The 18,530-nt window shown below is 47.6% G+C and overlaps 1 protein-coding gene across 1 annotated transcript in view; it reads right to left on the reverse strand.

Moving 5' to 3' along the window:
* The window catches only part of LOC122387301 (adenylate cyclase type 3-like), a 53,158-nt gene extending 37,448 nt beyond the window's left edge, over positions 1-15,710 (reverse strand). Inside the window, exons 1-2 of the mRNA XM_043377397.1 lie at positions 15,649-15,710; positions 14,963-15,124 (exon numbers count right to left, since the gene is read on the reverse strand). Coding sequence (XP_043233332.1) covers positions 14,963-15,124; positions 15,649-15,710 — 224 coding nt within the window. The remainder of the gene's footprint in view (positions 1-14,962; positions 15,125-15,648) is intronic.
* Between the last annotated feature and the right edge of the window lie 2,820 nt (positions 15,711-18,530).

An 18,530-nucleotide genomic window follows, 5' to 3' on the forward strand; every position in this document is an offset into this window, starting at 1 on the left:
CCGTGGTATGAACAAGTAAATAAGCCTAGTAAGCCTAGTTCAAACGAGCATCAGCAAAACAATGGTATTTATAAAAGAAATGAATTCAATGTACGGTTCTCCAGGGTATTAGTCGTTGGTCGCTCGGCGAGCGGGAGGGCAACCAGTTCCGCCCCTGTATCGCGTGCCCCCTTGCTCCGCCCAGTTACGCACGAGCGTACTCCACGCCGCGTAGTAGCGTGGGGAGGGGAGCGTTAGAATGGTGGCATGTGTAGAGGCTAGAACCGGTTTCCACCGCCATGCCACCGCCCAGCGACATGGAGCGGGGTCAGTGACCAGGGCGCAGGGAAAGGTCAGAGGTCAGCTATAACGTAGAGCTTTGTGTCTCCCTCCCCTCCGCGTGTAACGGCCGCACGACAGCGGCCGGCGGCCGATCAGGCTTGACATGTCAAGGTCACCCGCAGTCAACGGGCTCGGAGGGTTGGTCGAGTGCGCGTCCGTGGCTGACGACAGTCTCGACCATGTGCTATGGTGCCGATTAGTGATGCCAATTTGAATTACGGAAAATCGGAATACCGATACCAAACCAAATACCAACCAAAACCGTGGAGAAATACCGAAACCAAACCAACTTGGGAACATGAGGAAAATACCAACTTTTTACCGATTTCTTAGCCTCCTAAACATTAGCAAGGGTTCATGATACCAACAAAATACCAAACACATTAGCATTGAAATACCAAATACCGAGTTGGTATCGGTTTGGCATCGGTATACCAAAAAGTTTGTATCCGATTGACATCTCTAGTGCCGATAGACTAGGGTGGGTAATAAGCTTTTGTTCAGTGCATATGGCTGCTCGGGTGCGTCATCTGATATGATGCTTTTTAATGTGTATGATACATTTAACCCGGCAGTTGCTGGGGTATTTCGCCACCCACCGTTTGCTGGGGGGGGGGGGGGCGTTAAACGCCCCCAGCCGATAACTCGAGAACCAATAGGCGCAGCGAAACGCACGAGGCGGCAAACAAAAGAGCGCGACGAGACGCTTCAGATGAGTACTTTAAAGTTGAATTTTGAGGTCACAGGTCGGGTCAAGGTCAGGTCAAACACCTGAAATCGGGCTTTCAGTAGCATGGACTTCAGGACTTCGCAATGGGCGCCTCTCGCCGTAAACTCTGTCAAAACGGTGCACAAACCATCTTATAAGGCCTACAAGAGTGTCAGCTCCATATAGGGGTCAGTCAAGCATAGGTCAGGGTCAAGGTCAGGTCAACCGGGTAGGCACATATCCCCGAAAATCAAAACTGATATTCGCAGCCTGTGACACATGTTTTATAGGTAATTTGGGGCGTAGAACACGATGGCGACATTCATTTTATCATATATGTACGTGTTTGACTCAAAAAGTTCAATTTAAGAAATTCATGTATCATGATCGTGAAGTAGTCACGAAAAATTGCCAAGATTCAGTTCAAGATTTTGGAAAATGCGGAACAATAATCAATAATCGAAGAAAGCCATTTGATTGATCATGGTATTGGCAGTCTAATGGCGTTTACGGCATGTCTGTATGTCTATTCTGTGATTTTATATGATTTTTTGAACATATGCCGTTTTTGGTCGAAAAGTCAGAAATCATGACGTCACTAAAACCTCGATATCTCAAAAAATTTCTGACCGATTTTTTTCAAACTTTGTCACAATAAACTTCAATCAATTCCCTACAGGTACCCAAAATTTGGCGCGCCTGCGGCGCGCCGTTTTCATGCTATGGCCCGGCGAAAAAAGTGGGGGCGTTTAACGCCCCCCCCCCCAGCAACTCGCGGGTTAAAACCTCGCTGGCAGTGGCCGAGAGGAGAAGAGGGGGCGCGGAGACGGGTGCCGCCTCCACATGTCTATTTGCTGCGAGAGCTGAAATTTTGCAAACCTGACCTTTGATTCCAGCCGAATTTGTATGACAGCAGCTGTATTCTAACCCTCGCTCATATTGGTGTTTTGCCAGCGTCTAGCATAAAGGGGAGGGGGTCCTTTGGACCCCTTTGCCGTTCAGACCCTGATCGAGCTAGAGCTTCGCGGAAAAAGAGCGTGTTGCCCGTGACGAGAGGAGGCCGTTGATACACAATTTTAACCCGCGCGGGGCTGGGGGGAGGGGTAAATTTTACCCCCCTCGCGAATTTTTGCAATATCTCAAAAACGGCGGCGCGCAGCGCCGCCAAACTTTCAGTACCTTTTCTTACATCAATTTGACACGTTCCCTGAAAATTTGAGCGAAATCCGTCGGAAATTTTTTTGAGAAATTGACGTTTTAGTGACGTCATGTTCGCCATTTTCGCCTCAAAAACGGAAAAAGTTCAACATCCCGCTACACGCCGCTAACATCTTCATTTTTAAAGGAATCAAGACGTAACAAAAAAGGTTATACGTAATTCTTCTTTGTCTATCAAATGGCTATCTCGGTTTTTTGAAAATTTTGGATTTTGGCCCAATTTTTTTTCTAAAAAAACTGACTTTTTTGGTAAAATAATTATAAAATCCAAAATTTTGGGTGTATCGAAAAAACCGAAATATATGTCAGAGACGTGGTCTATGTGCACCTACATACCAAGTTTTAGAAGAATCGGTTCAAAAATGTGGGAGTTATTCAAAATGTTATGTCGTCACGACACACAAAATTTTTGAAAAATGACTTTTTTGGAAGTTCTAGACCTCGTACGGAAACAAAAGTAGCACCATTCGATTCGCCGTGAAAAAACTGCATCAGATAGACACCTTTTTAGGCCTTAACAACCAACTTCAAAATTTGACCTCACTTGACCTGACCTTGACCTAACCTCGACCTGAAATTCATCCAGAGGTGGTCCATATCACTTATTGAGTGTGCCTATTGAATTCTATGAGTAAAATGACCCAAAAACATGTGTCGCACATGCCCTTTTCTATATTTTGTTTTTGGTGACCTGACCTGACCTGACCTTGACCTTGACCTCTGAATGATATTGTATGCAACGAATATTGTCTTGGTAGCCTAAGAACACGTTTTGGGCGATCAGTCTCAGTCCATGACTCCATTCTTCGGCAACTACGGTGCAAGGCCGATACTGTAGGAACTTGCAATTTGTACCCTCGACCTGACCTTGACCTTGACCTCAAACTTAAAATTAAGTACATGTTTTTAGTTGTTCGTGATGAGATCTTTCGATTGGCGTTTGAATTTTCAAAATCGGACCATTAGTTCGGGAGATAACAGGGGGGGGGGGGGGGGTAAAATTTACCCCCCCCCCCCAGCCCCGCGCGTTCGGCTGGAGACCCCAGCCCCGCGTTAGGCGGCACGGGCGGACATCGATAGCAGCGCCTCTATCGGTCACTAGGGAAAGCTGGGCTGTAGGCGACGAAATACCGGCTGAGTTGTCACACGTTGAATAGGTTTATAGCCATCCGTCTTGTGAAAAAGTTAAACTTTTGCCTTTAATATTTCTACAGGCAATTTTAGAAGTGTCTTCACATGGATTACGAAACCGTTTAGATTATTGTATTCACTTCAAGCCTTCCCTATTGTTCTTGATGATGCGGGAACTATTTCTAATTAGTGTTTTTAGCTTAGTAAAAGAACATACTGTGCAAGCGATGAAAAAAAGCATAACATGGAAGATTTTAAATGCAATTTTCTCTAACAATTAATGGTAAATTCTCTACATATCAAGGAAAAGGTGCATGCTAACTGATAATTTAAAGTTCTTGGGGCCAGTTGTTTTCTTCTTTTCTTACGTCGCCCCAATGGCCGCGAATACACTTGTGCTAACGCCTATCGGCGCGGGTTAAGGTCCTAGGTCATTTGTTGATAAGTCAATATATACTCAAAAGTCGGGAAAATCGGGACCTGTTAGAGCTTCTTAAAGTGAGGCTTTGCGAGGGTGCTGATCACGAATTTCAAGTTAACTTTTATCACAGATGATGTTTTCGTGCATCTAGTCCGGGTCGGGTCAGGTTAGGTCAGGTCACATGTTACGAGGGAACCAAAACTACTTCGTAAATGCTCAAACGGTTTCTAAATGCGAAATCAACTCCAAAATCTACCCTAGAAACATGTAGAACTCGAAGCAGTGAACTAAGGTCATCAAAGGTCAGTGACCTGACTGACCTTCACGTGACCTTGATACCCACTAGAATCCATGGGATCAACATCCTTTCACCTGTTTGATCGCTTAAAGCCACAAAAAGACAATAAACGCGCTCATAATGTGAGCCGAAATACGCTAAATCGCGACTCCGGCCAAGCATCGTCTCGGAAAACAGGTCACAAGTCAAAGGTCTTTTGAGTCAGGGTCATAAGAATTTTAAGGGTAGGCGTAATATTGATTAACTTGAGGGTACTGAAAGTTTCGTCGCGAACAGCCGCTTTTTGCGCGAGTTATTTGCGAAAAACTGAGAGTGGGGCGTCTGTTCGACACCCTCTTACAAGTGGGGCGTTCCACGACAAATCGACAAGTGCCCTGCACCCTCATATTTTATTTTTTGCTTAAAATTGGTCTAATGGGTTGTGATGGGCGGGGAAGCCAGCTGTGGCAAGGATTTTTTTCTTCGAACAACGGTTTCCGAGATATAGCCTCGGGCAATTCCTGGATGTCGCGCTGCAGCCCTATGTTTGGCGGCCTATAACTCAAAAACTATTAGTTTTCTACAATAAAACTTTATATGGTTCAACTCACAATCAACCAACAAACATTTTGGCTATCTCGGATTTTCAATTTTTGAAAATTTTGATCACGTGGCCTTTTGACCTATTTTCGAAGAGTGACCTTGATATTTTCCCCACTGAAAGTTGCAATTTTGTCTGATGACGATTAAAGCCTTATAAATTGTCATTCATATGCGAAAATAAAAAAGTGGATATCGCCCTGCGTTGATCTCAGGTCAGGTCATTTTTATGACCTGTCCATTATTACGAGCGGGGGCGACAGCGAGATCTCGAGAATAAAGCAAGATAGCGACAAGCGGTAAACGGTGCAGGCTACACACGGATAAGGTCTATAATTTTTACTAAGGTCATTTTCAGGTCAGGTCAAAGATGACGTCACAGGAGCAAGAAGAAAGTCAAAATTGCGGCACTACATATATATGAAGTTTTTCTCGAATAACTTTCAAGGTATCCCAGCTAGGAGCAAACTAATATCACCATCGTGATCCTCTCGTCGATCCGCATCGAAACATATGTTTGTTGACCTCGAAAGGTCGAAAGGTCAAAAGTTGACCTTAGGTCACGTGACCTAAGGTCAACTTTTGACCTTTCGACCTTTCGAGGTCAACATACATATGTTTCGATGCGGATCGACGAGAGGATCACGATGGTGCTATTAGTTTGTTCCTAGCTGGGATACCTTCAAAGTTATTCGAGAAAAACTTCATATATATGTAGTGCCGCAATTTTGACTTCCTTTTTGCTCCTGTGACGTCATCTTTGACCTGAACTGAAAATGACCTCAATAAAAATTATAGACCTTATCCGTGTGTACCCTACACCGTTTACCGCTTGTCGCTATCTTGCTTTATTCTCGAGATCTCGCTGTCGCTCCCGCTCGTAATAATGGACAGGTCATAAAAATGACCTGACCTGAGGTCAACGCAGGGCGATATCCACTTTTTTATTTTCGCATATGAATGGAAATTGATAAGGCTTTAATCGTCATCAGACAAAACTGCAACTTTCAGTGGGGAAAATATCAAGGTCACTCTTCGAAAAATAGGTCAAAAGGTCACGTGATCAAAATTTTCAAAAATTGAAAATCCGAGATAGCCAAAATGTTTGTTGGCTGATTGTGAGTTGAACCATATAAAGTTTTTATCGTAGAAAACCAATAGTTTCTGAGTTATAGGCCGCCAAACATAGGGCTGCAGCGCGACCTGCTGGAATTGCCCGAGGCTATATCTCGGAAACCGTTGTTTGAAGAAAAAAATCCTTGCCACAGCTGGCTTCCCCGCCCATCACAACCCCTTACACCAGTTTTCAACGAAAAATAAAATATGAGGGTGCAAATTAATTTTTTTTTTTGTCGATTTGTCGTGGAACGCCCCAAGTGCGAAGGTTAAGGTCAGGCCGTTGACCAATGACGTCAAAAGTGAACCTCTGTAAGGTCCCAAAATGTTGCGACGTCGCAACACCCTTCGTGCCAGGGGACCTTTCACTGGGTAATGAAGCTTATATGATCTACATAATACTATCTCCTAGAGGCCTCACAACTTGAATGTAGTTATCTCGTATTTTTCTTAAGAATCACCTGAAGTCAGGTGGGTCACGCAACTTCACGATTATTAATCAATGGGGAAATATGAAAACTGTTATTTTGGCGCCGGGAGCCGTCTAAAGCTATCTCAAGCGCATTAATTCGTGATATTATACAATCTTTACGAGCCCCAGCATTTACTTTTGCATTCGTGATCTTAGGCGACTTCATGTATGACGTCACTAAGGTCACAGGAGTTTTCACCAAAAAAGTCCGGATCAAATTGAGCTAGCGAGTCGGGAAGCCACCAAAGGACTTGTGAGGACCTACCGAATCAAATAAGCGATACGACCTCCTTGGGCCAGCTTCGTGGACTGAGTGGCTCTGCCCTGATCATGACCTGAGGTGAACACCTTAAATTGACCTCAACAAAAACAAAGCGTATACTATTCGACGCGCTTGATCATGCAAAACTCGATGGTGCCATTACCTTGGCTCTGTATCCACTATGGTGAAGTTGTTTACCAAAAACCGATCCCGCAACTTGGAGCACTTATTCTGACCTCAGAGTTTGTCGTTTGACCTGAGACATTCAACTCGGGCACCAGCTGCTGCAGCTCATAGGACACACGCGCTCATTTTTATCCGGAAGGCGCTAGCTCAATTAGGGGCGAAAAGACGGAGAGGGGTCGTAATCGCCCCCCCCCCCCCTCGGCCTGGGTATATGCAGAAAACCCAAAAGTCTGTTGAGGGTTAAGCACTGAAGTGATATATTATGATATGAGAATATATAGGTCAAAACAAGTATGCACACGGTGTGAATCTATCTTACTATTTGAACAGGATCCGTCTGTTTGTTTGTTTGTCTGTCCGCCACGCCGTGTAGTGGGTTCAATTTAGCCGGCCTACAGGGCAGACGGTATATCGTAGGGGGTTGAAATTTGCACACCTTATAGGTGACAGAGCGGGTCAGCGCCTTTTCTAGGTTCCGGCTCGCTGGGGTGCACGGTTCGCGCGTGGGGCGCGCTGGAAGAACGCCAATGAAATTTTGATCGGTTCGTAGATCTTCATTGAGAGCCGGGGTCGACAAACTTTGTGGACTAAATGCATGCCGATCGGCGGCGAGTGCCTCGCATTGGCGGATCGGCAAGTTATTAATTTGAATGAAAAGTGGCGAAAAAATGTGTTGATTTTCGTTCAATGGAAACAGTTTGTGATACGAGTATACAAATGCACCGTGTTTGCCGCAATGCGCCACTTTGATGACAAGGCGCCATTTTTGCCGCAAATCGCATAGTTTTGTCAAATATGACCCGATAAGGGTACAATTTGGTGCAAGGGTGCATGCTCAAACAACAGGTACAGATGCGCCGCATTTGCCGCAATGCGCCACATTTGCCACAAAGCGCCATTTCCGACAAAATCGAGTAAAAGCAATGGAATGGCACGAATTATTCTGTGACCTGACATGACCCAGCGGTGTTGGTAGGGGTAGGGGTAGGGGTAGGGGTAGGGGTAGGGGTAGGGGTAGGGGTAGGGGTAGTGTAGTGGTAGGGGTAGGGGTAGTGGTAGGAGTAGTAGTAGGGGTAGGGGTAGTGGTAGGGGTAGTAGTAGGGGTAGTGGTAGGGGTAGTGGTAGGGGTAGTGGTAGGGGTAGGAGTATGGGTAGTAGTAGTGGTAGGGGTAGGGGTAGATGTAGTGGTAGGGGTAGGGGTAGTGGTAGGGGTAGTGGTAGGGGTAGGGGTAGTGGTAGGGGTAGTGGTAGGGGTAGTGGTAGGGGTAGGGGTAGTGGTAGGGTAGTGGTGGAGGCAAAAGCAGAACAGTGGCCCGGGCTGATCCCAGCGGACGAGAGGTGACCATGTGACCTGGCTTGACCCAAAGCGACCGGGGCTGACCCCTTTGACCCGTCTTGACCCCGTATCACCCAAATTTCATCCAACAACGCCCTCAGAACAGTTCTTTTTTTAAAGTCTCTTCACATTTCCGTCCATATCTATGCTTCTAGACGACACATCGACATGAATCAAACACCATTCGAAAGCAAATTGGCTGGTGCCGCAATTTTTTCTACCACGCAGCAAAGCAAGTGGCGCAGCCGCTTGTCTATACTACTATTTGAACAGGATCCATCTGTTTGTTTGTTTGTCTGTCCGCCACGCCGTGTAGTGGGTTCAATTTAGCCGGCCTACAGGGCAGACGGTATATCGTAGGGGGTTGAAATTTGCACACCTTATAGGTGACAGAGCGGGTCAGCGCCTTTTCTAGGTTCCGACTCGCTGGGGTGCACGGTTCGCGCGTGGCGCGCGCTGGAAGAACGCCAATGAAATTTTGATTGGTTCGTAGATCTTCATTGAGAGCCGGGGTCGACAAACTTTGTGGACTAAATGCATGCCGATCGGTGGCGGGTGCCTCGCATTGAAGGATGGTGAAATTATTGATTTTGATAAATGGTGGCGAAAAAATGTGTTGATTTTCGTTCGATGGAAACAGTTTGTGATGCGAGTATACAAATGAACCGCGTTTGCCGCAATGCGTCACATTGGTCACAGGGCGTCATTTTTGCAGCAAATCGCACAATTTTGTCAAATATGGTCCGATACGGGTGCAATTTGGTGCAAAGATGCATGCTCAATCACCGGGTGAAAATGCGCCGCGTTTGTCGCAATGCGCCACATTTGCCACAAAGCGCCATTTCCGACAAAATCGAGTAAGCGTAATGGGTTGGCACGAATAGGGGCAGGGCTGGGAACACTTTAAGTCTGATATTTTAGTACTGATTGGATCCAATTATTCTGTGACCTGACATGACCCGGCGGTGTTGGTAGGGGTAGGGGTAGTGGTAGGGGTAGTGGTAGTGGTAGGGGTAGTGGTAGTGGTAGGGGTAGGAGTAGTAGTAGGGGTAGGGGTAGTGGTAGGGGTAGTGGTAGGGGTAGTGGTAGGGATAATAGTATGGGTAGTAGTAGTGGTAGGGGTAGGGGTAGTGGTAGTGGTAGATGCAGTGGTAGGGGTAGGGGTAGGGGTAGTGGTAGGGGTAGGGGTAGTGGTAGGGGTAGTGGTAGGGGTAGGGGTAGTGTTAGGGGTAGTGGTGGAGGCAAAAGTTGAACAGTGGCCCGGGCTGATCCCATCGGACGAGAGGTGACCTTTGTGACCTGGCCTCACCCAAAGTGACCGGGGCTGACCCCTTTGACCCGTCTTGACCCCGTATCAGCCAAATTTCATCCAAAGGCCTCAGAATAGTTCTTTTTTAAATTTTCTTCACATTTCCGTCCATATCTATGCTTCTAGACGACACATCGATTTGAATCGAACACCATTCGAAAGCAAATTGGCTGGTGCCGCAATTTTTTCCTACCACGCAGCAAAGCAAGTGGCGCAGCCGCTTGTCTATATTACTATTTGAGGTGACGTAGTTTCTGTCTGTAACCGAGGTCGCGACATGGTGCTACGTAGCGCGGGTTACAGGTCACACCGTCACACCTACCGCGCTGAAATTTGCGCAACTTATAGCTCAAGGATGGACAACGTGCCTTTGGGGGGTCTCAGCTCGATCGGGTCGATAGCGAGCGCGTGGCGCGGGCCCAAAAAGTGCAAATTCGCGTCATAGACTTTACATGTATAAATCGGCTTGCAAAAACGGGCGAAAATGGCTAAATTTGCCCGACACGGGTCCGGTACCCGTGCAATATCTCGGTAACCGTGCGCCCGATCGTCACGGGGAAAACAGCATCGTGTAGAGAATCGAACGGGCTATCGAATGGTGTGCGATGTGGAAGATGGCACGCGCCACGTGCACCCATGAGGGCACTTTTGTTTGAAAAATTGACGTTTCGGACGGATTTTGGATTTTATTTTATTTTCACGTGACCGGCAGACTTAGAGAGTTAAAACAATGCCTATTGGCAAGGGAAATGTACCGCCTCTCATGGAAAAATTGTGAAAAGCTAATTGATCAAAAACAAGGTGGAACAAATCGCTGGAGAAAATGGTATTTGTCCATTATGTGCCACTTAATAATTATACGGGATTTGCTGTTTAACCTGATGCGTTTGACAATTAAAAATGCTATCATTAGAAAGAGAATTCTATTCTCTCGAAGATCCAACCATCACGTTTGCATGATAAGCAACGGTAGGGTAAGGTGCCTAATTAGCGACCCTTTCCGATTTGCGACCTACCTCCCTACAGAAAAGCTGGCAGGAGAAAACGGGGTAAAAACATCGTCAAAAGGTCAGCCATACTTTGGTTATCGCATTAAATTATTTTCCGGTTGTCGATGTTTCTGATGGGACGTTTCAGGTGAGTTTAAATAAAAATGACGAATTTCTTATCCAAAATGTGTGTGTTTGGGCCCTCTCAGATGAAAAGCGATGCACATTAGGATGATGCACCTTTTTTATTCTGAATCGACATTCCTCTTTTAATTGATTGCCGTTTTCCCATAGTGAATCGCTCAACTGTGCACAGCATGGCGATTAAAAATGTGTCGCAACTCATATTTCCTATTTGCGCCTGACATGGTCGCAAATAGCTCAAGAAGGGAAAGAAAGGGGAAAAGAGAGAAATAAAAATGAGGTGTTGCTGAAGCTTGCAATGTGTGGCAGGGGATGCCAAATGTCGTCACCGACTGCAGGGGTACCGAATTCAGCGCGGACCTCGAAAATCATACAAGATAGCCCGCAAAATTAGGGTTTCCGCCTTCTTTTCGCCTTCGGTGCATCACGTGATCAGTTTTTACTTACGTAAATATGTTGAATAAACGTTCCTGTTCGAGCGATTGAGTGCTTTGCGTATAGGGTACCATTTTGAGATCATATTTCATCTTTTCAGGCGTCGCATTTTTTTTGCCATTTTTAATATGGGGAAACCCATAGACCTATTAGCGACCCTCCCCGGTCGCTAATCGGGAAGAGCTCCCTATTAGCGTTTTTTGCAATGGTTTGCCAAAATGCTCACTTCAAATAAGTCAGTGAATATTGGGGCAGAAAATGACTAGATTTTAATAGAAAAATGAACGATCTCTCCGAAAATCAAGCCAGTAACACAGTGGCACCCACAGAGCGTGAGCAATGACTGTTCAAATTAAGTGGGTCGCTAATTAGGCACCTTACCCTATTCTTAAAAATATAAATGTTTCAAACCTCTGCAAATCCATTTTTAGGGAAAATTATCTACGCCTTTCATTTGTCATTAAACTACGCACCTGAATTATAAAACACATTTGACAGGTTCACTGAACTATTGACAGGTTCTGAAGTAGAAAGCATGCTTATCAGACACGGGCACCTCGATCCGATGGATATTTTTTTCCAAACCAAAACGTTTAGCCATCAAAAAGCAATCGACCGAAATGGATAGATAACCCAACCGACACAAGAACAACCAAACACCCGCCGATCGTAAATACCCCCTTTTCGCGTTGCGGAGCACGCGGGCCACCCTAGTAAAATTGTATTTGAGGTGCCTGCCTTTTTAATTATACGTTCGATTTGCTTTAGTTATTGGTAAGAACAGAGGCAACCAGGAAGAGCGCCCCTGAAGAAAAGGTGGCGCACTTGACGGGTGCGATTTTAAGGTCTAAGGTCAGTCGGGGACCTCTAAGTTCGGGTCAAGCGCTCCATGTTAGGGGTAAAGGAATGGGGGCAAAAAAGCATCCCGATTTTGGCAGCATCGTCTTCGTCATGCTGTGTCACGGCACCTATCCCTCGCCCGAAATATAGTTCCCTTTTTGTATCAGTTCTGGCATAATCCCGCACATTATGCTGCATGTTGTTTGTCATGAAAAACAATGCATGTTCAGCTACGTTCTACGCAGTACGCACTAACCTAACCACCATCTCACCATCCATCACTAACCACCATCCCGTTCTGTGCTCCCTTCCACCCCACACGAATCAGCCGAGATACTAGTCAGTCGGGCTAGCGCTATCCTCCCCTCCCTTCCTGACTGCACAGCGCTGAAACCTAGAGCCGAGACTTCCCGACTCCCGAGCGCGACCTCTGACCCCACGCGGTCCGAAGGGTCAGCCGTTGCCTAAGGGCGCGCCGCCCGCCGGCCACCCGGATAGCCTCTGCTGAGTCTCCCTTTCATACACCGTTTACTACGCGCTCGATTCATTCATGATTCTGTGTTTCCGCGTTCCTCTCGTTAGATGGCTCTACTGATGTCATAGGCGATCCCAGGCAGGTTGCGGCCAGAATACCCCAAACGGCAGAAAATGAGGTTTTTGGTGAATATCTCGGAAAGTATTTGGCATACAAGGATGCAATTTTACAGTCTAGTGGTAAATGTGCATATACACAATTCGGGTTCATACTTATGCATTTGAACATAATATAGGACCAGATATATCCAAAAAAGCAAAACCAACAAGACTTTTACTGGAGAACCGTACATGCCTACCCTAACTTGTTATTAAACCTTTCATAGAACCTGCAGCAATATGTTTCGTTTCATTTTTATTCATGAGCGGATTCAAGTATCCAAGTTTTAACATCAATGTTTTGTCTTATTTTATAATCAAGAGAATACAAGTTTCTTTGAAGATACATTGATCCTGATCACGCGTTAAAGAGCTGATATTTATTGAATAACTAATGAGTAGGCAAATTTGACATGGCGCAGCATTCTTGCTTGTATCTAAATTCTAGCTCAATCTTCTATCAGCTTGACGATTTACCAAGCAGGCATTAGCATGTATAGCACGAAACACGTTTGACTATTATATGGATAATCCCGTTTGTTACGAGCTTTATGATAGTCTCGATTCCTTTTTACGGACGCCAGAGGCGTCATCATGGTCCGTGATATATTGAGCGTTGTAGCAGTGTGGCATGACAAGCATGCCCGAGAAAGATGATCGATCTCAGGGGCGGGGCCGTAAGTCCCACATATGAGGAAATTCCACAGAGCCGACTCGGTCTATGTCGGCGGCCGCGGCACGTTGACGACAAATCAGCCGCGGCAGCGGCGTACAATGACGAGATGATTGCCGCCGGCGTTCGGTAATGAGCCGGCGTCGACAAACGAGCCGCAGGAGACAAATGGTGACGCAAGCCGCGGACGACGGTGGTAGGTATCACATGGGAGCGGCTATCCCGGCGGATAGACGAGGCCACAGCTGGTGGACCCGTTAGTGGAGATATATCATACTGCCCGACCGATATAAAACTGGATTTTACTGGAAGGAAAAAGTCGGAAAGCTCCCAACAAACCAGAAGTTTCGAAAAGCAAAGTCAGGAAACTCATTTCGAAAAGCAAGTGATTGCCGGAAAAATCAGTGCTTGCATAATGCTTGTTCCTTTGTACAGGCGATGAATGAAAAAAAGATTAGTTACCGTAATGGAGAGGACGTTATCGATGCTAGGTCACTTTTGTTACCATGCGACCCCATGCCGTCAGAAGCCCAACAACGGTATTAAATGACATTACAAAGTCACAGACCGTCACAAAAAGCGGGGCCAGACCGAAAATGGTAAGGCAACAGCCTGGTCTTACTGTATCACGTCTCGGAAACAGAACCACAGCGATCACTAAGCCAGTAACAACTCTGGACGCTGGGCGCCTATCCCTTGATCCACCGTCTTCAGATCCAGCCACCCCACAACAGTCATCCACATCCCATTCCCTACCGGCGCGGCGGGCCCTTATACTCCGTCCCGTGGATCACCTACCCCGGGCGGTAACTCCAGCGGTAGCCCGAGGGTGGCCGAGCGTGGCCGGTCCCCGTCGGAGCCGTGCTAATGGCCCGTATCACATCAGTAGACAGGCGTGGCGAGACAGAGACGAGCACCGACTCGGCGCCCACCGGACCGTGAAGACGACCCCAGGACACGACGACTCGTGCGCTGTTTATCGTACTAGCCGGGGGCAAGCTATGATGGGAGGCGTTTATATTAAATGAATAAATAGCCGCGTTTACATAGAGTTAGTTGCCAGATAGTGGAATTCCGATACCGAGACATTTATTCCACTAACGAGACATTTCAGGCACATTCCGCTGGTTCTGACGACTTATGCGGCCTTCTGGCCGGATAGGTCGTCAGAACTAGCGGAATGTGCCTGAAATGTCTCGTTATTGGAATAAATGTCTTGGTATCGGAATTCCACTATCTGGCAACTAACCCTATGTAAACGCGGCTAATACCTCGCATTTTCCGCCTTTTTGAATGGTTTATATTTTTTCAGAGACAACGTTGGCCGAAGTGCCAAAATTAAAATAATTAGCGATATTGTGCGCAGCATTGTTCAATCGTTTTTTTTTTTTTTGCAAACGATAAAATTTTATTCGCCAAAGCTGACTGGTGGTAGCCAGGCTCACCAGTCCTTTTTAGTCGGGTGCTGCGTTTCTACCTTTCCGAAGGGTAAAAAAAAAAATAGCAATAAGCTACCACTGTCTCAATAGGCTTCAATCCGCTGTCAATCAGTGTCGCGATCAGCCAGTATTAATACCATAAATATTGCCATTTGAGGTTCTCGAAACTAAAACACTGCAGTCAATTTATCACAATCAAATCGACCAATCAGAGCCGTAATGACGAGTCACATGCTACAGTTCGATGTGACACGTCGTTAAACTTTTAATCACGTTACATACAGCTTACCGTGTAAATCCATTTGTCAATTAGTGCTGGTAGCGCTCAATGGCCAGTGACTTTGAAGTTGGAGAGCATCGGCTTTTACTTTGCGAACCCAGTTCAGAACGTGTTCCAAACTCCCGTGCTGGAGCTAACTATAACCATGCAGTCCGGTCTGTGCCCACTGACCTGGGTGTGATGATCCCCTGGCTGATGGCGTTGAAGGAGAGCACGATGGGCAGACAGATGACGCTCAGTCCGAACGTGGGCTCTCTGTTAGCCCGATACTCCTGCTCCACGGCAGTGTCCGTGAAACTGAGACTCAGCCACCGCACGTGAGGGCGGAGGTGTCTGAAAGAGGTCGGCGTCGGGTTACTAAACAGATGATGATGATGATTTGGGGTTTTAGGGCGCACCAGCAACGAGGCTATATGGCGCCCATATCTAGCCATTCTTCCTCAAAGTCGGGGGTTAAAAATCACCTGAAGCCCGGAGGCCGTGATGAACGAAAAGAGGCGAAAGGAATCGAGAAAAGGAGAGTCGTCGCGGAGAAGTGTTCTCAAAGAGAGCTGGGGGCCACGCAATCCAAAAAACCGCAATCGCTCAGCGTCCAGTCTCGGGCACTCGACCAAGACGTGTCGGACCGAAAGTCGGTCACCACATCTGGTACAAATAGGCCTGGAGCCAACGCCGATAAGGAACCCATGGGTGCCATAAGTGTGCCCGGTACGAAGCCGGCAGAGGACCACCTCCTCGCGTCGCGATCTGCGTGAGGCCGACAACCAGGTAGCTAAACCTGGCTTGATACGTAAAAGTTTGTTACCGTGGGATTGGCTCCAGGCCTCCTGCCACTTTCCGAGGAGGAAAGAGCCCACCGCCGGTACAAAGTCCCTGGCGGGTAGAGGGAATCGGCGGGAGCACGGATACTGCGCAGCATGGTTCGCAGCTCGGTCCGCCCGTTCGTTGCCGTGAATACCGACGTGGCTAGGGATCCAGCAAAAAGACACCGACGTACCCTCTCGGTCGAGGGCTGTCACACGAAGAAGAATCTCCTGTGCGAGGGGGTCAGAAGGATAGAATTGTGACAAGGACTGGAGACCACTCAATGAGTCAGAAAGAATAACATATGACCGAGCGGGATTAATCTCGATAAAACACAGGAGTTTGAGGATAGCGACCAATTCGCAGAAAAAAAACGGATGCATGTTTAGGTAAGGTAAAACACCGCACAGCGTCGCCGCAGACGAAAGCACACCCGGCACCGTCATCAGTCTTTGAGCCGTCAGTATAACAGGCTATGTAGTCAGAGTACCTTGAAATATGTTCCAGCGCACGAGCCTTTAAAACAGCTGGAGGGATGTCGCCTTTTCTCACATCGGTGAGGGGAAAGGTCCACCTTTGGCGGGACTTGTCTCCACGGTGGGACAGATGGCCACTCCTTACGCATGACCCCCCGAAGTTTAATTTGAGCTTCCGAGAGCAGCGATTGCATACGAGAGCAGAAAGGGGGGGTAGCGGACAGTACGTGCACCTTCTCCGGTTCTGAAAAGCGCCAGGTTGGCACGTGAGAAAACTGCATCATAGGCAGGGTGGGAAGGCAACTGGCGGAGTTTTATGGTATATCTCATGCCCAGTAGCTGGCGACGCAAGGCAAGAGGTGGCTCGTGGGCCTCTACAAGGAGGCTGGCTACTGGGGTGGTCCGGAACGCACCAGTGGCAATACGAAGAGCAGTATGGTGCACAGAGTCCAGAATACGTTTCGAGGTCTCCGTGGCGTTATCGTATATAAAACAGCCGTAGTCAAGTCTAGAACGGACAAGAGCACGATAAAGCAAGAGCAGTGTCTTACGATCCGCCCCATAGCAGGTACGCGCAACACATTTCAAAACATTCATAGCTCGAAAACATCGGTCGCGGAGCTCTTTCAGGTGAGTGCGGTAGGTAAGACGGCTGTCTATTACCATCCCAAGAAACTTCACCTCCGACTTCACAGGGATCACTGCACCCCTTAGCCTGACAGAGAAGTCAGGGCAATTACGGCAAAAACGGCAAAAGTGGACACCTACAGTTTTGGCTGTCGAGAATCGTAGTCCGTTAACAGCACTCCAGTTTTCTAATATTTTAATTGCCAACTGGAGCTGTCTCTCTACTATACGTGTGGTTGCACCACTGGCCCAGATAGAGAAGTCATCCACAAAAAGGGCACGGCCGATGGAAGGGGGCAGGTGATCGGCAATATCGTTAATCATTACCCCGAACAGCACAACACTTAGGACTCCTCCTTGGGGGACACCGTTGACCTGGGGGAACTGCTCTGAGAGGTTGCCACCGACACGGACTCTGAAAGACCGGTTAGATAAAAAGCTGGCGAGGAAATGGCCCATTGTACCGCGTATACCGTACTTGAAAAGCTTTTGTAAAATACCGAAACGCCAAGTGGTATCATACGCAGCCTCAATGTCGAAAAACAATGCACCAATGTGTCGCTTCCGCCTAAATGCGCAACGAACCTCGGTATCAAGGGCTAAAATGTGGTCTACTGTGCTCCGATACTTTCTGAAACCGCACTGCGAGTTAGATAAAACACCTTGTTCCTCCAGAAACCAGACGAGACGCGCGTTTACAACTCGCTCAAGCAGCTTGCCCAGGGCAGATGTCAACGCAATAGGGCGGTAGTGAAGCGGATCAAGCCCGCTTTTACCAGCCTTCAGCACCGGGATAATGATGGCCGTCCGCCATGTTTCGGGATACAGCCCTCTTTCCCAGAGCGCATTGAAAAGATGGAGCAATGCTTCAAGTCCCGGTGACGGGAGACGCCGAAGCATCTCATTGTGTACAAGATCAGGGCCTTCTGCGACACACTTCAGGCCACCTATAGCGGACTTTAACTCTTCCATAGTAAAGGGATCATTGTAGCTAAAATGTTGTGATGTGTTAAAATTGACGCCAGTCGATTCGCACCGAGCACGATGGCGGGCGAAGTCGGGGTCAGAACAGTCACCGACACAGCGGTCATGTAACGCACGGCCTATTTCGTACGCTACATCAGCTGGGTTCGACACATTTCTGCCAAACACACTCAAAACAGGAAGAGGGGATGAGGAGAAACGACCTGATATACGTTTTATACGGGACCAAACCTCGGAGATTGGCGTGAATCTGTTAAGCTGGCTGATGTATTCCACCCAGGATTCGTGTTTAGCTTTCTTGACCGTCCACCTAGCGAACGCTCTGGCTTTTCTAAACGCGATCATGTTTGCGGTGGTGCAGTTATGCCTGAAAGCGCGCAGCGCTCGTTTCCGCGCTCTGATGGCGTCTCGACACGCATCGGACCACCATGGGACCGGCCGGCGAGAAGGCGCCCCCGATGTACGAGGAATGGATGCCTTGGCTGCTTCAATGAGTAAGGAGGTGAAATCGGTTACTGACAGATCATCTGTAGGGTCAGATGAGAGAGCATCCTCCAAGCACGTTTGAAATTTCTCCCAGTCTGCCCTCCGCAGGTTCCATCTCGGTGGCCGGCAGCCAACCGAGGGCCGCTCACGCAGTTCAAGCCATATGGGGAAATGGTCACTACCAAAAGAGTCCGCGTCCACTCGCCACGTAAAAAGCGGCACAAGGTGTGGACTGACAAGGCTGAGATCTAGAACTGATGAATGTCCCGACGGCATGGTGAAATGGGTAGCAGCACCAGTGTTTAAAACACAAAGGCCCTCCTCGTCTATCAAGGACGCTAAAAGTCGACCGCGTGTACACA

Source organism: Amphibalanus amphitrite, unplaced genomic scaffold (assembly GCF_019059575.1).
Source record: "Amphibalanus amphitrite isolate SeventyFive unplaced genomic scaffold, NRLGWU_Aamphi_draft 000281F_arrow, whole genome shotgun sequence".
Lineage (NCBI taxonomy): Eukaryota > Metazoa > Arthropoda > Thecostraca > Balanomorpha > Balanidae > Amphibalanus > Amphibalanus amphitrite.